Source organism: Ambystoma mexicanum, chromosome 4p, assembly GCF_040938575.1.
Source record: "Ambystoma mexicanum isolate Mex_15411 chromosome 4p, UKY_AmexF1_1, whole genome shotgun sequence".
In the NCBI taxonomy this organism is placed as follows: Eukaryota; Metazoa; Chordata; class Amphibia; order Caudata; family Ambystomatidae; genus Ambystoma; species Ambystoma mexicanum.
The window spans coordinates 1158999767-1159021736 of record NC_090927.1 but is presented as its reverse complement, the minus strand read 5'-3'; the positions used below and the strand labels follow the sequence as shown (position 1 = coordinate 1159021736).

The following is a 21970-nucleotide window of genomic DNA, read 5'->3' as shown; positions in this document are numbered from 1 at the left end:
GACTGCAGGTAAGATGCTGCTGCTAATGATGTTCCTTTTGTCTCCTTGCAGGTTCTGCTTCTCCGAGGTTCGAGGGAATAGCTGGACACGGTGAGCGTCACGTTGCAAGCTGCAAAGTAACACGAAGCATGTTCTGCAGTCAGGTTGTGGTTTATATAGCCCAGGTAAAGTAGTACCAGGGAAAGTAGTTCCAGGCCTGCCACACTCAAAACACTAGACCGCATAGCTTGGTTCTTAGGAACCAAGCTATGTGGATGCCTCCATGTTGGCTGACAATACAATAAAGTAGTTCCCAAGCACATTGTTGTTCATAGTGTATGAGCCTGGCACCATAGGCGCCAGGACTGGCCCCATGAGGGCTTTTGAAGAGGATGCCAGGCTCTAGAGGCCCGAGTCCTGACTCCACCTGGCCAATGGGTTTGCCAGAGGGGGTTTTGGGCGAGGGTCGTGACAGATTCCTAAGGCAGATCTTAAGGCATTATTTTGGAGTGTCTGGAGTTTATTGGTGTTATGTTTGCTGGCACCCAAGTATAGAGCATTGCAATAGTCCAGCTTAGATAATATTAGTGCACAGGCTATTGTCGTGCAGTTTTCAGTGGTCAGAAATGGTTTCCATGCATGGATCAATTTGCCGGTGTAGCTTGTGGCAAAGGCTGAGGCATTTACATGTTTATTGAGGTTGAGTGCGGGTCCAAGTAGAAACCTAAGGTTTTTACTTCCTTAGCAACTTTGATCTTGATACCATCAATAGTGACGGAGTTATAATGAGTGGAGAGTTTAGTTTATTCAGTTTATTGGTAGATGCAACGATTAATAGCTCAGTCTTTTCATCATGGAGACATAATCCATGGTTGGCCGTCCAGGTCTGTACAATAAAACACATTTTATTGATCAAATCTAAATCTTTGTCATAGTCTCCTTGGATAGGGATGAGAATATGGGTGTCATCAGCACAGTTGGTGTATGAGACACCCAGATTGTCAAGTATATTGAAGAGTGTCTTGGTAAATATATTATACACAGGGTAGGTGAGACACATGATCCCTGTGGTACTCCGCATGCAATTGTTACTGGATCCACTGCTGAAGAGGGTGAGAAGACTCTTATGGATCTGTTATCTATGAAAGACTTTATCCATGTGGTAGCATCCTTAGAGAAGTCGGCGGCTGATTTTAAGTGGATGCACAAAACTTTGTGGTCATCCAGGTCGAATGCGGCAGATAAGTCCAAGAGGAGAAGAATGGAGGATTCTCCTTTGTCTCGCCGATCATCCAGTTGGTTCTTCAGGTCAAGAAGGGCGTCCCAGTCCTGTGTCTTGGCCTGAATCCTTATTGGCGGGTGCCTAATACATTTTTTAACTCCAGGTAAGATTGAATCTGGAGATATGCAGCTCTGTGAAGGATCTTAAGGAGAAATTATACTGTAGTGATTGTCCTATAGTTGGTGGGTATGCTCGGTTCTAATTTTTTTTATTTTTAATAAGGGTATTACCCAATGCGTCTTTAAGGTTGGCGCGAACTGAGCATGATTTGAAGGAAGAGTTGTTATGTTATGTTAGAACATTTCTAAAGCGCAACGTTCACTCGAAGGTATCTTGGCACTAGGGTTGACAGCGAGGTGCAGCAGCAAGAACTAAAACAGATAGGTATTTAGGTCACGTCGGAAGACCAAGTGGTTTTTGCTGGCACGGAGCTGAAAGAGGAGGCTATTCCAGGTAATAGCGGCGAACACAGAAAAGGCGCGGCCGCCCATCCGGGACAGCCTGATGCGAGGAACAGCGATCAGTAGGGCCGAATGAGAGCGCAAGAGCCGAGATTGCACATAACGGGAACATTTTTCCTGTATGTATTCGGCACCTTGATTGTAGAAGGCGCGGTGTACCAGGCGCAGAGATTTAAAGAGAATGTGCTTCTCAATCGGCAACCAATGTAGTTGTTTAATCAGTGGGGTCATGTGAGCACGAGGAGGAGAGCAGATAACCGCCCTAACGGCAGAGTTTTGGAGCAGTTGAAGGCGTTTAGTAAGGTGGCTCGGCTGACCTAGATAAAGAGAGTTACAGTAGTCTGTGGTGCTCAGGACCAGGGCAGCCCCCACAGGAGCACGATGTTTGGTAGGAATAAAGGGAAGCACCTTATGCAAAATCCGCAGTTTAAAATGCCCAGATTTACATACAGATGCCACCTGGGGTGCCATAGAAAGGGAAGAAGAGAGCAGGACACACAGATTTTTGACTGAGGTTGCAGGTGTAGGGCATGTGCCTAATGAGGAGGGCCAGAAATCAGGGGTCCACAAGGAGTGGGGGTTAGAAGTGCCCACCACCAGTACCTCCGTTTTTGAGCCATTGAGCTTTAGCCAATTGGTCGCCATCCAGGCGCCAAGATCTTCCAGGCAGCTTCGTAGCCGAGACGCAGTATCAGCCCTGGTGAGATCAAGACGAACCAGGATCTGCGTATCATTAGCATACAAGTAATATCTGAAACCAAGCGACAGTATAAGAAGTAGAAGAGGGCGGATGTACATGTTGAAAAGAATGGGGGAAGAGTCGATCCCTGTGGAACGCCACAGAGGAGCAGTCCCGGAGGGGAACGGAAAGGAGGCAGAGACACCGACTGGGTACGGTCTGTCAAAAAATCTTGGAACCAGTCAAAGACCTCACCGGAGATGCCTGCATCGGACAACCGTGCCAAAAGAGTGGAGTGATCTACTGTATCAAAGGTGGCGGATAAGTCCAATAAAAGAACCACACCCACCCCGCCCTGATCAACCAACCGGGCAAGGTCGCCCATAACAGAGTACAGACTTGGTTCCTCTTCCGGGGCAAAAGCCAGACTGGAAGGGGTCGAAGAAGCCAGAGGATTCCAGAAAAAGAAGAGTGGAGGGGGGGAGACCAAGGTCTCAAGCAGCTTCATATTGAACGGAAGCAAGGAGATGGGCCTAAAATTAGTCATTACCTTAGGGTCAAGGGTGGGCTTCTTCAAAAGAGGAAGTACCAGCGCATGTTTAAGTTGGCTAGGAATTATACCAGTTTGAAGTGAATTGTTAATAACAGTAGTGATACAGGGAAGTAGCTCAGTAGCAGTGTCTTTAATCAGTGTAAGAGGTATGGCATCTGCTCGAAAGGCCGATTTAAGGCCATGAATGGCTTTGAGTATCTCAGAGGGAGAAAACACTGGAAAAGACGACCATGACGCCATAGGGGCTGCCGCAGAAGCAGCCTTAGCAATATCTGCACGTATGCATTCGATTTTAGAGGAGAAGAAAGCCGCAAGGGAGTCACAGAAAACTTGTGAGGGAACAATAGCAGAATCAGTTTTCGTAGGGGCAGAAAGGGAGTTTACCAATTCAAATAAGGCCCTAAATCCATTTATGGCTGCTTCAATCTTGGCCTCAAAGAAAGTCTTTTTAGCAGTAGAATAGCCTGATAGTAGTTAGACAACAGGTTGCGAAAGGTGAGCTTAGCAATAGGGGAGGAGCACAGCCTCCAATTCCTTTCAGCTTGTCTGCCGGCCAGCTTTTTTAATTTCAGTTTGTCAGAGAACCAAGGCTCTGATCTATGCTTAATGCCTTTGGATAGTTTGAGTGGGGCCATAAGGTCGGCCACTTCCAGAAAGGCATTCTCAATTGTCATAAGACTAGGGGAGTTAGCAGAGGTGAGGGTTCATGTAGGGCTGAAATGAGCTCAAGTTCAGATGTTTTCCGCCAGTCACGTCTAAAGGCAGAGTGGATAAAGGTAGTGATGAAAGGAGCTAGGTCTTTCGCAGCTTCTTTAATGATCGGAGCTGGGCAAGTGTCCCGAAGGCACCGTAAAGGTTTGAGGGATGAGATGATGTTTTTAACCTCGCTCGTTGCAATGGAGTTGAACTGGTTACATGGTTTGATTTGTTTGTTAGAGATTTCTTGCAGGTTGGCTTCTTGTGTTGATAATGCAATCCTGTGTAGAGTGGATTTGTTGGCTAAAATTTTATCTTGGAGCATGGCTATTTTATTGCAAAGGGCATCTTGGATGTCGGTACACCAGGTTTTGTTTTTGATGCACAAATCCGTGGGAGCCACCGAGTATTCTAATTCTCTTAGTATGGAGAAGATTTCCCTGGTACTTGAGTTGGGTTGGGTTCCAGGTGGGCAACCAGGTGGCCAGGACCCCAGGAGTTCCCTACAGGAGGTTGTTGCCTCCAAAAGGCAGCAAAAGACACACAGAGAAGGCCAAATTCCAAAGCAGAAGGCTGCATTGTTTCAAGGATGCAAGAAACCCTCCCAGGTGAACGGCAGAGTTGGAGAGGCAAGGCCAAGCCTGTGGTACTAACCTTGACTAGTGAGTTGGAAAACTATAAGCACAAGAAAGTGTCGCACACAGCCGGTAAGTTGGAAAGCAACCTGAGAGGCTGGTGTGTGTTAAGGAAAGATTGAAGTTGCAATATTATATCGCAAGTGAAGGCTGCACATGTGTGGATGAGACTCAAAGAAAGGCAGACCTGTTAATGAACTTTGAAGTAAGTACAGCTGTGAAACCAGCGATACTGACTAACGGAGTGGTCTAGCGAAAGGAAGTAGCCCACTCGAAAGTCTCTGTGAAAGGTGAATTGATTGTAGCGATAAAGTGACTGAATTGTAAAAGCGAAGTGAACAAAATTAACGCAGAGAGAAGGAGAGAGTAAAAGGCTGAACAAAGAACTTTGAGTTGAAGTGGTCCTGCAGAGGTCTGTAGAGAAAGCCACGCAAATGTGCAACTCTTCGACATCTGGAATGTTCTGACCCCGACTCAGGGAGACTCGAAATGTAATAAGTTTGGGGAAGGGAGTCCCCTGCAAGTATTGTTGAACTTTTGTTGTGAAAGGTCTGAGCCTGACGGAGGGGGACCAGCGTGAACTTTTTGTTGAACGTTGTTTGGAAGACTGGAAAGAGAGAGACTTTAACATGGAAGGCCAGCCGTGCCTCGATCTACATTTTGGACAGTTTTTGTGTTGAAAACCCGAGCCAGTGTGTGTCATCCTGCCTCCATGGGCTGCCTTACTCCGTGCTGTCTAACATGGGGAGGAGAGCTGACTCAGCCACATTTAGTCTTTATATTTTGAACACTAATTTTCCTATACATACATATCTCCTTTATACACTTTTTGTACAAGAGCTAGGGCAGGCATTAGGTTTTGTTAGCATAGGCCATTTTGATTTGATGGACGCAACTAGAACTGTTTTATTTATTATTTGATGGTCGAGACTACTCCCATCCTAGTTATAGGGCAAAGTAGGAGTTTTTCCAAACGCAGAAACTTTAATAAAGGTTTTACAAACTGTACCTTTTGTGTCAGTGTCATACATGTGATACCATGCCTACATTACAACTCCACCTCTCCCCTCTGTTACCTTTCACCTTCCTTGTCCTTTCTCTTCAGCCTCCTCTTTCCCGTGCTCTGTCCAAACTCCAGCTTCAACCAAACATGTTCCTTCTCAATATACCCACACTACTGATCACTGAGATGCAGCTTTTATGCCATGCTAGACCCACCACATGCGATCGTTCATCCTCAATACATCTATGAGGTGCTACAGCTTTAGATTGGTGCGGGAATAGTAAGTTGGAGTTTGTGAATGGTTTCTGTGGCTTCACCTACTTGACTTCAGAGCTACAGCCCAAGGAGTCCCAAGGTGTGACAGCAGCCCCAAGGTGTGACAGCAGCCCACTGCCATATGTGTGGTGCTTTCTGTGCACGCAGGGGACCTGAGGAGTATCAGGTAGTCTTGCACTTAAGTGAGACTCTCCATGTATGAGGCTGCAGCATGTCACGGTTTCTGAGTATATGAGTGCTTGTGGGCAGGTTCCTGACTCTAGGTTTCTCTCTCTTTTTGCGATTCCTATTGATTCTAACTGTGGTTCGCCAGGGCTATGTGCAATACCATGAGGCTCAAGTACCTTGGAGGGCAATTTAACTGGTAATGAATAACATTTGCGGAACATGGAGTACAAACTATGGGCAGTTTTAACAAACCTCCCTTTAAAGGAGCTGCACCTCATAGTGCCATGTGGAAAGCCATTGCCCCACTCCTGTGGTGAGGTTAGCAAGCGGATATCCCAATATCGCTCCCAGGCAAGTATGGCTTCCTCACCACTTACCTCAAGGGTCAGGAAGGGGACTTTGTTACACAGCACTGCAGAGAATGGAACTCCAAACATGGTTCTCTTTATAGTTATTTAGAGTCAATGACAGGGGAGCAAGTTCTGCTTTACTTGTTTTTAAGAATGCATTGCTATGGAAATTGGGCTCAATCAACAAAAACTGATATGCAGAAACACTTAACTTACTTTAATCGCTCATCCTGCTCACGAATCTTCTCCTTTAGTTCCTGGTTCTCCTGCAATACAGCCTGGACTGTTAGCTCTGCCCGATTCTTCGAATTAACAAGCAACCCAGTTTCCTCCTCAGTCTCCTGTACTCTGCCTCTGAGGGAGTTGATCAGAGAAGACTGTCTTGCATTGTTTTCTTTATAACTCTCCACTTCACCTCTCAATTCTTGCAATGTGACTTCTCTAGAGGACAACCTAGATCGGAGATCTAGGAGCTGGAAATTAATAAAAAGGAAGAAATTCTTAATGAGAAGTCATATTCAGGCCATCTATACTTACAAGTGAAAGGCCACATGTCTGAGGTGACACAGGTGAGCAGTGGAATCCCTTTGGGAAGTTCGCTCTCAAATTTAATTTTCAATATATACCTCTTACGTTGGGTTATATGACTTACTGTGAAATTCCAGTTACTGGTGAAACACAAAGACTACTCGATTTAGGGAATGATCGGAAAAGCATTGTATGTTGGCTGTCTCAGGGACAAGAATCCTTTTGAGTCAATTCGCTCTACATAAATGTATTCATAGTGGAAGGCCCCATTAAATGGCTTAAGAAACACCTTTCATTTAGCCCTTCATCTGGCCAAACATCCTTAGATATATGCATTATTACCGTCAACTGTTCTGATTTTATGAGAAATTTCTACAACAACCGCTCCTCATCTCTCCAGTAAACAATGTGAACAAACATGTATATTATGCCCAACTAAGGAACATAAAAAAAGATTTAGTTAGGAGGCCAGCAATCTCCTGCATTAACCACTGTAACCCTTGGTATCAATCTCTAGCTAGTCATTTTAATACAGTACAGGTAGCTGCTTCACAACCATGTAGCCCATATTATTACTATAGCTTTAGAGACCTCAGGAGAGGTCATTATCATGGGATAATGACCCGCCACCAAGTTATGGCCTGAGTCAAAGCTGAGGGCCATAAATTGTGGAAGGGACATTATCCCAATAGAAAATGACCCCTCCATAGGTCTATGAGGCTTTTAGCACATACTAATAGTAGAAGTACAAGTTGGAGTTTTGGTGGTGAAGAAGAACATTTACTTTAATTGCAAGTAACGTAATTGGACAATGGTTAAGGAAATGGAGTTTGGAGTGTGGAGCATCTATTGCTTTAAAGCTCCAGGCTCCTGCACAACAGAGCGGACTTGGGGAAGGCTTTTCCCTGCTGATCCGGTTGACTTTAAGATTAAGGAGGTGGAGTGGGGAGCCACTATTTCTATTTATCTCCTGACTCCTGCATAGCGGAGCGGAGACAACGATGGGCAAGATGTTCCCTGCTGTTCGCTGCTTGCAACTTTGGTAACGTCAACGGTAATATCTATGGGCACAGCCAGGACGTGAGTGTCTCTCTGGGCCAGTTAGTGTGAGATACAGCGGGTATCGTGACACACTGAGGGTGTGGACCAGGTGGAGCAAAAGGTGTGGCGGATGATAGCAGAGAACTTTTTGGTCCTGTACGGAGTGGAGCACAGTTGGTACTGCCACCTCATCTGGTAAGGATTGGCAGTTTCCTGGTCCAGCATAACGTTTTTTTATTTACCCACATTGCACACTCTGACTGACCAGAATTGTGACAGAGCCTATTTTTACACCCCACCCCATTTACTCTCCTTATGTTATTGTATGGATCTAAACAAATGTGTCAACTGGGTTTAAATTATCATTACACAAGAATAATGAAATCTGCCCCAGCACTTTGTGTGCTGACCGGGTCTGAGACCTATACATATTTACCAGCTCAGCACAAGCAATTTGGAACTTTGCAGCATGTGAATTATTTTGTCTTACTCTGCAATAGCACTTTATACCAGGCTCATATGAAACTGAGGCCTTGATTCTTGCCAAGGTGGGAAGGAGATGGACTTGAGCAGTCCTCTTAATGCAGTTCCTCTTGGCTGAATCTCCAATAGAATAGCCTCTTTGGATTGCCTTGTGATGGAAAGGGTGGGGGAGATGGACTTGAGTAAGCCTCCCAAGCTAATCAAGGGTTCCCCCTCTCACAGCTATGTTAGCTGTTGTGAGGTTTTAGATTTTATGAGCCAATGTGACTTTAGAAGAGAAAATCTTTCTTGCTGAAAAATCAATCTTCAGCAAAGATGGTTTGGTTACTATTCCTGATGACCTAGAGGATATTCTTTGCCAGACATAGAAAAATGTGGCTAAATTGAGTGGGGCTGATAACCATCTGCCAAGGAACCTTGCTAAAAGTAGAAAAGAAGGTGTGAGGGTAATAATTGATGGCTGTGCTATGACCGGTAGTGACCCGTGAGTACCAATCTTACCAGAAGAAGACTTACCCTGAGTATGCTCTTGGAAAACATCTGCATTCATGGAGAATCAGGTTCTAAATATCCACAAAGTTCTCCTAAGACTAGAAAACAAGATGAATAAGCTAATGGGGTTGTGCAAGGAACTTTCTTTTGGGGAGTTATCAAAGGTATAAGCCAAGAATGTTAAGGGCCCACAGGGAGGATGATTGGTATCTCTTAGAGTTAGGGAGGGACATTTTTTGGTATCCGGAGTAGTAAGGGAGAATGCACCACTGGGTGCAGTCAAGGGAAAAGGAAGGTCAGATCAGAATATACCCTTAGGCGGCAAAGTTGAAGGGGTAAAAGGGCAGAGCGTTAGCAATATAAATGTACCGACCAATGGATCCATTAAGATCTCAAGTCTTGATCGGTACCTGCAATCTCGGGTAAAATCATAGACTCTGAACCTCACCAAATCAGCTACAACACTAGGAAGAAGGGGTCAAAATATGAACTCCATGTATGGAGGTGAGGGTTTCTCTTTGGAAAAAAAAAAGGCCTTTGCAAGCCAGGGATTCTCGAGGAACGGAAACCCAATTTGGTCTAAATCTTCCACCAGTTTTAGTATTAACTAATGTCCTCAGGCTAGAACGGCACTATTCAGAAGACACCATATCCTAATGAACAAGTTGACCCACTGTATCCACAATATTTGCAGGGTGACAAATCTCAGAGGGAGGGGTCTTGTAATGACAAAACGCTTGTCATGGGTAGGGCGCAGGGAAAAGAGTATTGAGCAGGATTGTGTCACCATAACCTTAATCTATTCATTAAAGGTGGCATAGCTACTCGAGTGGGGAACGCATACCCGACAAATTAAGTCGAATTTTTGATTCCTACCCCTGTGTTTTTACTACAGACCGGTTGTGAGAGGAAAAAGCCACTTTGACTTGGCAAATAAACCCTTTGGACCACAATAACCATCAGAAAATATGGCTTTTCAGATTTCTGTCCCAATAGGGCCTCCTGGAAGAGTTGATAATTGCGCCTCAGATATCACACTCACTAATAGATTTCAGTGTCTGGGAGGGTTGAAAGAGGTCATCTGACAGGAGGCTAAAAAGAGGAATTTAACTCTGCCAGTGGCCACTGCACTACAAGCTATGATGCATTTAAATGCAAGTTGCAGGTTACAGCTAAAAGAAGAAATAAGACACAAATCTAAGGAGATCAAAGTGGGAATACCTGGCCTCAAGATCTTGGTTCCGAACATTGCTGTTCTAAATAACAAGTTGTAGGATACTGCCTGCTGGGATTTTATCAAAAACTACCAGGTTATCCTATTTCAGGAGACCTGGTTAATTGAGCCAATCTATTCACATTGCTATCTTGTGTACCCTGTTCTGGCTTGTAGATGTGGGAAATATGGTCTCCCTTAAAGGCCTGGCAGCCTATATGATAGTTAAACTGTTTTGGGATAATAAACAATCTGGAGAACCAAATGCTAATATTCTTGACTTCAAAAACCACAAGGTCTTGTCAATTTTCATAATAATAAAACTAGGAATGGGTAAGCATTGTTACTCAAGTCTCTCAAAATATAACGGATGTGATTTCCCTATAATAGAGGGTGGGGGATGTAATCTCAGGTTAGGTACAGGCGAGGATCTATTTTCTGAAAATGAGGAAGATTTGGCGTTATCGGTGCCAAACCCCTGCTTGGTTGATCCTATAACTTATAATGGTGTCCTTATTTTATGGGAGACAGAAATTGAAACCGGTTACAGAACCATTAATGGCAGATTCCATTCAGAATCAGCAGGTGACTACACTTTTGATAATGGAAGTTTCCTCAGTATTACAGACTATATAAAGATTCCCATGATGTGGGGTAGTATATGTGGGTTTGATATATTAAGGAGATGTGAAAGCGATCATAATCCCCATTCACTGAATGGTGCACACATACACCATCTCTGATAAAAGGGGAAAGGGATAGACTGTTAGGTTGGAAAGCTGAAAGGGAGACCTTGTTTTTTTGAAAACGTTATTACTGCAAATAGAGAAGTCCTTCTAAGTTGTTTAGATATTAACACAAGACAAATCAAGAATATCAGCGAGTTCGGTCTTTTTATAGCTAACTAACAAATTTGAACTGCAGAGTTCAGGGCAGTGAGGTAGAGTTGCAGGTCTTCATGCAAGTGGGTACGCCACCATGTGTGCAGCAGCTGATGCATGTCTGTGCAGAGACAGCATATGAATGGGGTGACCCATGGCTGAGGATGCTGAGACTTAGGGGTTAAAGTTAACAGTGGGAAGTGAGGGGAGAATGAGTCATGTAGCAGGGGTTGGAAGCTGGAGAAGGCAGTGTTGGCGGAAGAGGCATTGGGTGTGAAGGAGGAAAGTGAGAACTGTAGCTCTGAGACAAAGGGGAGTGGCAGAAGGTTTACATTTCCTTTTAGTACTAGGTGAAGCAGGTGGTGAGAAAAGGTCAGAGGGTGGAAGGAGATAGTAGTGGAAACTATTGAGTGATCAGATATGGATGGTGTGACAGTAGTATTAGTGGCTGAGAGAGAGGTGGAGATTAATAAGAGATTCACAGTGTTGCCCTCTGCGTGGGTAAGTAGGTTATGGATAGAGTGGAGAGCGCAGTCACTAAGAAAAGACTCAAGTTCAGATTTCTGAAAAGTGGTTGGAGAGGGAAGGTTCAAGTCAAGTAAGAGAATGAGGTGATGTTTAGTGGAAAGAGAATCAAGGAATTGCCAAAGATCTTCAAAGAATGGTCCAGCAGGACCAGGAGGGCGATAGATGGAGATGATGTGAACTGAGTAAGGAAGAGCAATAGTAGAGATGGTGAATTCAGGTAGGAGAGGATGTGGCATTGGAGATTTGTGAGGCATTGAGGCGGGAAGAGAGTAGGTGTCTAACACTTCCACCTCTGCCAGTCAGTCGAGGAGAGTGAATGAAGGTTAGTTTGGAGTAGTGTAGGACCGCCATAGTGGCAATGTCAGATGGAGAAATCCAGGTTTCAGTGATCTCAGGGGAGGAGAGCTGCAGTGAATGAGCTGCAGTGGATGTAGTCAGTGATAATGGATGTTTTGTTGCATACAGATTGAGCATTCCAGAGCATTAGAGAAGGGTCAAGCCTTAAGGGATTCTTGGAAATGCTGGTTGCTTCCGATCCCTTCGGAGACATCTGGGTTCTCTGAGAGTGAGAAGACCTCCTCTTTGGAGAATTGGGCAGTACATAGTTTATACTATTTAAACTAAAGGATTGAGGCCTCAACAGGTCTAAAACCTGCTGAAATGAGCATGAAACCAGAATGCAGAAGCCATTAGGTTTGTAATACACGCACCACATTTTGAAGAATGAAAAACAATGATATACTATCAGGGGAAAAAGTCTGGCAAATATACTGGCAACCTGCAGAACAATATGTTAAAGTCCCTGTGAACAGAGGAAAAGGACAGAGGAAGGGCCTCCAGAGGGAGTGGAGGGTCGAGGCACCGATTTCCATTTGCTCTGCAATTGATTCTTCAAACTGCTGCAGAATAAATCTCCATTCCCTTTCAGGTGGTCCAGGGCATACCACGAGTTTGGAGGAAAGAGGAATGGTCAGAGGACTACCATGCTCATATAAACTTAAGGGACAAAACACTATTGCATTGTCACTTGTAGTTATACCAGAAAGATAGAAAGTAAGTCACTATGATAATAAGGAAGTCATTTACCTATGTCTAGTAAAATTCAACTATGTAGCCAACTACTACCAACTATTCTGAATGCCTAAAGATTCAAGTGGGCAACAGCAGATCTATTTTTTGCTACATTTTGGGTCCATTACTACCAACCAAACCTCAAGCTCATGAATTATCTATTGTTTCAGTAGTACAGCTACATATTCCTACATCTGTTGATCATAACATTCACCTCAACATTCTCTGAGCAAATGCATACTCCGTTCCTATCAATCCTATTAGTACACCAGATGTTGTCTTGGTCCTGCCAGGCCCAACAAGCACAGTGCATTGCAACCTGAATGTGCTGCTTTCACTGGGACTTCATTTCAGCCAGTCTTTTTTCTGGAATATCTCATCAAGTTTTCTATTTAGGCCAAGTCTGTGGATGATTTTAATGTTTGGCCTTCTACAAACAATCAATATAGTCATGCTCAAGAAAACAATCTGTAGCAAGACCAAAACCTCCTGGTTGATATACTATCTTCCATTTTGGAAAGGAGATAGGATAGGAGTGCACACATCGTTAGTTACCACACTCACATTCAGTTAATCAGACCATTCTATTGCAAGACAAAGTTAAACACATAACCATTAGTAATGCAGAACAGCAAACATCCTGCTTCCAGATTCACAGAGCTTCCCCACCTACACATAACCTTTGAACTGTTCCTTATGTTCCATAAACTCTTGAACCACAAGATTCCAGAGTGCTGGCTGAGCCGCCATTTCTTGCCTCCATCTCTTCCTAATACAGTAGTGGAAGAAAATGGAAACTTCTTCTACCTCTTCATAAAAAACAACCGTGTTACTATTCAGAAGAAAATGGAGCTGGTTCCCTCCTAACAAGCCTATAAAATTCCCATTGTTTTCACATTTGAGTTAGTTGATTACAATGTAATGCTAATAATTAGGAGACTCCTCCCCTTCAGCATTCTACCCGTTATCTCCTGATTAGGCACATGCAATTGCATCTGTATTATCCCTTTTTTTATTACTATCCCTTCCCCTTAATATTAAATTAATTTAAAAAAAGAACAAAAAAGACTTCACCCAGTTTCCCTGTTCCCAATCTGACAAGCCCCCAACTCGTGATTGGTGCTGCTTGGGTTCACCAAACAGCAGCTCCAACGATACCAAAACGAGGTGAGAGAAGCCTATTTGCTTCCCACAGCCTCATTTGGAAGACCCTCGCCCACTGAGCAACTGTTAAGTCCAGGCCTTTAGTCCTGTGCGAACTCCAAAAGCTCCCTTCCCCTTAATTTGAATGAATTTCAACACAACTCCTTCCCTTTAATTTAAATACATTGTAACCCAACTCTTCCCCATAATTAATTACATTTCTTTTAAAAGACCCCATTCCCATTTCCCCGTTCCAAACCTGGGACCCTCCCCACCAACCCCCAAATGGTACTGCTGGGGGTCACCTGACCCAAACAGCACTCTTACTGGACCCTCCCAGGGCAGCCTTGCACAGGCAGCCAGCAAAGGGCAGTGGAAAAGGGTGACTATTGTTCGCCTGGTGCTCTGCCCTGCAGCTCCTTCCCAAGCCCAGAAGACTACAGTAAGAAGATAACGGATATCAATATACAACTCAAACCGCTTTAGTTTTCCGCTGCTTTGGAGATTAGCCACACTAAGGATGCGCTGGTTTGGTCTACACTGCCTTAAAATTTAGCCACTCAAGAACTCTACTGATTTGGTTTTCTGCTACTTTTAAATTCAGCCACACAAAAACTGGACCGATTTGCAGTTTTGCTGCTTTTAGCTTTAGCCACACTAAGGCTGAGCTGGTTTGGTCTATGCTGCTTGTGAACTTGGCCACATATGAACTATACTGATTAGGTATTTTGCTGCTTTAGAACTTAGCCACACAAGAATTGTACTGATTTGGTTTCTGCTACTATGAAATTTAGAGACAAAAGAACTGTACTGATTTGTTTTTTCTGCTGCTCTTGAATCTAGCACACAGCGACTGGACTGATTTGGTTTTACGGTGCTTGTGAATTTACCCATACTAAAACTGAATGGGTTCAATCTGGTTTGAAAGTTGATTTGATTTTTGTGGTTTTAGTCACATCAAAGTAATTTTCAAACTCAAGTGCAAATATGTTAATCGGCCAGTTTGGTGAAGCCGGGAAGAGAATAATGTAGTTCTAGGTGGCTGTTTAGCATGCCATTTTGTTTCTAAAAATATACAATCGGGCCTCTTTATAAGGTAGGCAGTGGATGGAAAAATGCGCTTTTCTGCTATGGGCATCATAAATCCTTTCACTGGCCCTTCTTTTTGGATTGCTGTCATGTTCTCTATTAATCATGTCTATCCTCCCTCAGCCTCATGCAACAGTTCAGTGGACAAATCAGAAGTGGCCTCACTTCAAGCACGCATGTTATATCTCTTCAGATCTCCTTTCAGAACAGTCACTATGACAACAAGGCATTATGTGGCATAGTCTTACGAAAAAAGGCACTTGGGGTTTGCAGGAAAGGGTTGATGCCTGTACTCTTTCCCTCGTCCTTTGAGGGGGACCTTCACCTCCATATCTTATTCTGCCTACTCAAACAGCTCTGCTAACAGTACATATTCTCTCTATGGCCACGTGGCCCCATAATATCAGTGCAGGTCTTACCTGGGATTGATCCCAGCGTGCCTTGGAGAAAATTGGTCTCCCCTCACCTGACTCCACTGTGCCCCCAGACTATATACACACCTAAGGGCAGGAGAACTTGGGAGTGAAGCCAAAAGAGTGAAAAAACCCAAAGTGAAAAACCTTGAATAAGACAAAGCGACTCTCTCAGTTGCCCCATAGTCCAGGAGACGGCTGGTATGTCCAGCAACACCAGGGCAGTGAATGCAGGAAGCCAAGCAAGACGAGACTCAAGCAGGAAGCAGCAGAAGGAATCCAGGAATGGGGCAGAGTAACAGCAAGTAAAGACATGGCACGGTTCAGTAGCGGAAGGCAGAACCACAAGAACTTCAGATGAGAATAACACAAGAAATGGGAAACTAGCATTTGTGACACTCACCACACGTTTTCTGATGCAACAAGACTGGCAGCAGCCCAGCTAATAAGTATTCCAGTGCTATGCATCCGATGCAACCTAGAACTGTAAATTCGCCATCTTGGCAAGGTCAGTGGTGAACAAGACAGCCGCCATCTTCAAAGCGGCATGTCTCCATTGATTACAGCATTCATGCACAACATGAGCAGCACGTCTTCTGATGTGTTCGGTTTGGTGCAAAGGTAAGGATGTACACAGTCTCCACCTTGTGAGTAGGGGATGCAACATGACAGCATGCCCCCTTCCATGACCAGGGACTCCAGGCTTTCCAAGGATGGGAACAGAAAAAACATTGCACCAAGATGGGGGCATTCACATGAGAGGTCAGTTCCCAAAATCTATTGGCGTTGCCGTAGCCCTTCCAATCAACCAGAAATTGCAACCTGCCTTGTCAGACATAGGAATCGCATATCTCTCAGCACTTCTCCATTGATTACAGCATTCATGCACAACGCAGGCAGCACGTCTTCTGATGCGTCTGTTGCTGTGACAGATGGCCACAGTCTCCACCTTGTGAGTACAGGACACATCATGACACCTACTTCCTATTCTATTTCCTATTCTATCCCTATTAAAGGGGGGCTTAATGGCCTTTGCCATATCCATCTAACTCACTCAGAGACTTTTCAAGTGATCTATCTGGGCAGCTTGTTTGCCCTGGCGCCCTTTCTCCAGATGACCGTTTCTCAACCTTTTCTTCACTCTCACCCATCTCCTCTCTCTCACCACATTCCATCTCCTGGTCTCCTCTTCCTCTATCCCTTCTACAGTCGCTGTCTCTCGTGATTTCTCTCCTGTCTTCTCTCTCTCTCCCCCCCCTCCGGTCTCTACTCTCCAGCTCCCCTTCTCTCTCTCCTACCACACTCTGGCTGCCCCTCTTCTCCACCTTCATGCCTCTCGCTCTTTCTTTCCCTCTTCTTTCTCTCTTTTCTACTCTCAAACATCGCCCTGCTCTCCCTCTAAAAACACCTTTAATCACCCACACACAAACTGCCAATTTGGTACCCCTCTCAATTCCAACATCTTACCTTCTCTCTCTCCAAACATCTCCTCCAAGTCCTCCACCTGCTGCACTCTACTCTCGGGTCCCTTTGTCATCCTCCAACTTCACCCAATCACCTATCACTGCAGACTCTGGCTTTTTATGGCTTCCTGCTTAGAAGGTTCTCTCTGCTCACATTTGCACCCTGAGTCAGCCACTTCCCTGGGCCGATCTCTGTCTCACATACCCCAGCTCCTTCCATTTCCTCCCATTATGGGCCGAGATCTCCTCAGGAAGTCTTCATAAAGGCTCTTACCCCCACCTCCTTTTCAGCCTTCATTTCCTTCCATCGAGCCATGCGGTCACAGTGGTTGTTTGTCCTCTGGCTCTCTCCTGTATTAAGTATGTTAATCTCCACAACGTTTTTGGAGAGGGTCCCTTGTCTCATATAGGGTTGTGTGGATCTCTGCTGGTTCAAACCTTGCTGCCGCTGCTGCCCTGTTGCATGCCTGAGCAGTCTGCAACAGATGTTTGTTCTACCGTTTTACTCCTGAATCGGGAAGCCTACAAGGGTAATGAGTCCCTTCCTTCTGTTCGAGGGTGGAGGTGGGGGGTATTGTCTTTGGACCCAGGTGCATGGTGGTACATGCAGTTTTCTTTGATATGCTGCCTCCTGGCAGCTATGAGCCATCCAGTGGTCTCAGGAGTTTGTTACATGCTGGTAATTAAAGACTCTTGGGAACTACCTGAAAGATAAGAGCAAGAGACCTGGCCGGGATAGAGGGTGATGGGCATCAGGTCTTGGAAAGAGTTATTCATATATATGCACAGCTCCATACCAACCCCAGAGCCGGGGACAGTGGTCTCCCTCAGCTCCCCCACACTACCTATGGGGTCTTTGCACACTTTGACATGATCTGACCCCTGACCCAGTCACAGTTAGCACCACATCTCAAACAAATTTTCCATGTGCAAAGCTCGGTCAATATTAACAATAATAATTTAGCATTTATATAGCGCTACAAATCCTCAGGTATCTGAGCACTGCTTATTATTACCCACAGTGTGTGGTGCTCATTTATCGACCTCAGAAGGATGAAAGGCTGAGTTTGGCCCTCCTGGGATTCGAACCTGCGTCAGCAGGCTCTGCACAGAAGTCAAAGCGAGTGCTCTACTCGAGTACTGCTAGAACCCGGAAAACAAGTCTCTTTAAATGGATATTTAAAAGCCACAAACATTCAAGAATAATACTTAAATGATTTAGCAGTTGATATGGCCTTGAGTTTGTTTTAAAAGATTAAGGCACAACAGACTCAGAGAGCAATACAATCACCTTATTAAGTCTCAAGATCAGTTTACTAAGGAACTGTCCTCCCGGATATTTACCTAAAAGGGTTTGCTTTGTGCCACAAAAGTAAAGGATTGCAGGCATTAGGCCATTCTCACGTGGTGAGAGATTCAAAGATTCAAATAGATCCAAAGACGCCTATGTCCACCTGAACAACCCTCCATTTTGAATCATTACATTTATGGGCTTTTGTTTCCCCTTTGTTCCTTAATCTGATTTGTGCCCACATAAACAATAGGGAACTGGAATTTGTTGTCCAAAAATTTGAATAAAGCCATTTTCTCAACGGGTTTCTCTGTAAAATATCAGTATAGCTGTTGCCACATTTTCCTCAAGCGGTTGTACTACGATTGGTATAGGCAATTACTAAGTTTAGCAAGATAACAATCTTTATTTACTGAAACCAATTTGCATTTATAATTATGGATGACATGGTACTTCAACATGAATTACTTACAGAGATCAATGCAGTAACCAGGCTATTACCGCAAGCATGTACCTTCCAATTGAATTTTTTGATCAACATACGATAAACCAGGAGATGCTAGAAAAATGGCAAGCCATGTGAAGGGCACACAAAAATCCTGATTGGGGACATAAATGAGAATCTAGAGGGAGAGGTCAGCATTCATAAAATGAAAAGAAGAGGCGGCTCAGGAGGAGGTAGAATGTGGTGGCAATGAAAGAGGGACCCTACAAGGTGTACGCGATATAGTTTGAGGGCTAACTTGAATGCCTGCATATTGGTGGTGGTTTTGATTTCAGGGGATAGGGAGTTCCAGTGGTGAGGGAGAGGAAGGAGTAGGAATGGAAGCGAGAGGATGCAGACGGTAGGGTTATGGGCTGAGAAATTGAGCAGAATTCCAGAGCAAAGGGTGTAAAACTGAGACTAGCAGCTGATCGAAATGAAAGTAGTGGGGTAATACATGCATAGATTTAAATAGGAGGAATAATATAAGGAAGGGGTATGCAACCTGCAGTTTTCCAGATGTGTTGGACTAGAACGACTATGATCCCTTATAATGGACTACATTGGCTTGCACTGATGGGAGCTGTAGTCAAAAACATTGGGAGAGACAAAGGTTGGAGACCCAGAGATAAGGGATCATGGTGCAACAATGAGTGATTGAAAGCAAGGGCAGGCACAAAAAGAAATATGTGTTTTAAATGTGAAAATACATACACACATTAGATTCTTTTCATAGAGTACATACCTCAGATTGGGAAGATTCATACTTCACAAGCAGTGCGGCAAGCTCACTGCGAGAGTTTTCTGCTAAAAGTCGATAGTGATTCATCTGTTCTCGTGTGACAGGAATATCTAAAAGGTGATCCTAGGAAGGAGAAGCATTCAATTAGAAATTAAAGGTCACATGCATTTGTTGTTGATTCACTCGAAGCCATACAGAGCCAAATATCTGACAAATCAGGTAGCACAAATGGCTCAGATAGATATGTTGCATTAATAAACCTTTCCCTATGCCAGATCTTATATTCATATATTAGCAACCATATTTAAAACAATTGATTTGAATATGAATGTGAGACAATTCCAGAATCTCATTAGCATCATGGAAATATGTGCACCTCATAAACTGCATCACACTATTCTCCATTTTCTGGTGGCATACGGGGTGCATGCCTCCTTTATGCCATTAATCGCATATCTTCTGAATTGTGCAGTGGTGTACCAGGCACGTACTATGTAGATCTTCACCATATGACTAAACTTGTGCAATATTATGGCCTGCCGTCACTGATTTGCTCCACATGCAATGATATTTAAACAGGATATCATACCATCAGCTATCATACTAACACACAATAACAATCTGAATGATCACTGCAGTACAATCAGTTAAGAACTGAACCAATTAGGCTGAAACATGTCTGTGGATGCTTGTGGTCTCGTGCAGAAGGGATGTGACCTAGCAATTCAGGCTGGACTGCCCCTTTTGGGGTGGAACCAAACCTGATTTGCATATGGTCTTTCCCGTTTCTGTAATAGGCAGGTGAAGAACGATGGTCTGAAGGGTTGCCCAGAGTGATGGCAGAGGTCAAGATTAATTCTAAACCTTCCAGCCATCATCTCTTGTTTTGGTGATGGACTGTAGCATCCCAGAAGCCAATCATTCTTAGGTCAATACAAATCAAGTTGTGCTTTTGGTTGGTGGTGCATCACTTTCCCACATCTGTAGAATGCTACCTGCATCAGAATTATAATTAAGGCTATGCCAAAAAATGAAACCAAATGACTTTGTGAAATATGTAGGCAAGACAATGACTACACCACAGTGCAATATTACATTTACAAATGTGACAGGGACCCATTTGGGACCAAGAAGGACCACACACACTATCTTTAATTAGGAGATGTGTCGGAAGCCTAAGAAGCTCAAATGAAAACATCTTCCCAAACTAAACAACAGCCAAGATGGCTTTCGCTAGGGAGATTGTGTCCCGTTAGCCTCAGAGACCCTCTTCTTTTCCAGTGACTCTTCCATGTGGATGAGTTCTGAGACCTTCAAAAAGGGTTACCTCACCCCTTTCTGCCATTGCCGGCTTCAGAGTGGCGACGAACCATTCTTCTTGGTCTGAACTAGATGCAGCTTTCCAGGTACCATATACCACAAATCATTCAGATAGAAAGTCTTGTGAGCAGATGGGACAGTGGTCTTCGCAAGCAAGAAACTTTGGAGAGGCGTCACTAGGGTTTGCCTTGGCTTCCTCACTCTTCATCTCTCTGATCTCACAGTAGTCTTCCTGACCCTGTCTCATTCATCATCCCACCATCACAATATTCCTGCTTTGGCTATTAAGGAGCTGGTTCGCTCTCCTCACCTCCATGTTTCCGTCTCCTTCTGATGGGCTTATCTCTTGCTCCCCTTCCCGAGATGCTGTCACCCGGTCTACACTTGTCTCTCTGCTTGCTGTTGTCCTGTCGACCAAATGTTTTCGACCATTTGAGGCAGGCGTCAATTTTCTTTGACCACAAGCAGAGTTTGACTTGCCAACTGCACCTACAGCCTTACGGGCTCCCTTGACTGCACTCCTTGGCCTCCTTGCCTGCACCTGGTCACACTGCTGCTCTAACTATGGCTCCTTTCACGTCTTCTTCTATCATGGCTTCCTTTCCCACACACTCGGCACCAACATCCTTGTCAGCCTCTCCCACACTAGTGCCCTGGCCACCCATTGTCGGAGCATCTGGGGCTCCCTTGCCCCCTGAGGCCCTTCTACCATCTATTACTGTCCAGGCTACCTTGCCTTCACTCTCTTCAGGCCATCTGCTTTCTCTTGCCTCTATCGCTTTGGCACCCATGCCGCTTACGAGTGGGACCTCTGTCGCCTGCACCCCCCCCCGTAAGTCCTTCAAAAATAGCAATCTGCGCAACATTGCCACACTTAATTCTCGCTCTTCAGTCACACTCAAACTGCCACCTCCTTAAACACCTGGACCTTGATGTACTTGCTCTAACTGAGACCTGGTTTAAGGACAGCCCTATCACGAGTTGTGACACACTTCTCCCTGAAGGCTGAAAGATCCTCTCTGAACCCAGGCTTAACAGGCCAGGAGGGGTAGTTGAGCTGACCTTTCCAGAGTGGGGAGATCGAGATCTCTCTTCCCCCTCTCTTCCCCTTCTCTTCCCCCTCTCTCCCCCTTCCTCACACCCCCCTCCCTCTGGTCCAACGCATACGGCTGGCCACACCTTGGATGCTCTCATCTCCACAGACATCGCACACTCTATTCCTCTCACCACTTGACTCTCATGGACTGATCACTCTCTTCTCTCCTCTTACTTGAAGTGTTCTACTCCTTTGACACCGGCACACACTGCACTGCCTCCCACCTACAAGGTCTTCCAACCCATGAAAAAAGTGTCAGTGGCTGTCTTTGCCTCCATCTACTCCCCTCCTCCTACCCCTGCAGCTGACTCACACCCTGATCCAACCCTCCCTAACTTTCACCTTTGCATCTCGAATACTCTCAACATCCTTGCCCCTGTCATGAGGGTCCGACTGAAGCGTCCCAAAAAGTGCAACTCTTGGTACGACTCTGAACTGGCTCACCTTAAAAGCAAGTGCAGGGCAGCAGAATGGAAATGGGGATCTTTAGGTGCACCCTCTGATAAACTAGCCGGCCGTCTTCTGCAAAGGCAATATAGACTCTGCATCCGGGTCAAGAAAAGAGCCTATATTCAAGCCCGCATATCTGTGGCATCCAACAACACAGCCA

At 44.8% G+C, this 21970-nt stretch overlaps 1 protein-coding gene across 1 annotated transcript in view; it reads right to left on the bottom strand.

The window, feature by feature from the left end:
* Positions 1-21970, bottom strand: part of CCDC170 (coiled-coil domain containing 170) — a 466382-nt gene that overhangs the window by 257868 nt on the left and 186544 nt on the right. Inside the window, exons 4-5 of the mRNA XM_069606775.1 lie at positions 18948-19067; positions 6299-6555 (exon numbers count right to left, since the gene is read on the bottom strand). Coding sequence (XP_069462876.1) covers positions 6299-6555; positions 18948-19067 — 377 coding nt within the window. The remainder of the gene's footprint in view (positions 1-6298; positions 6556-18947; positions 19068-21970) is intronic.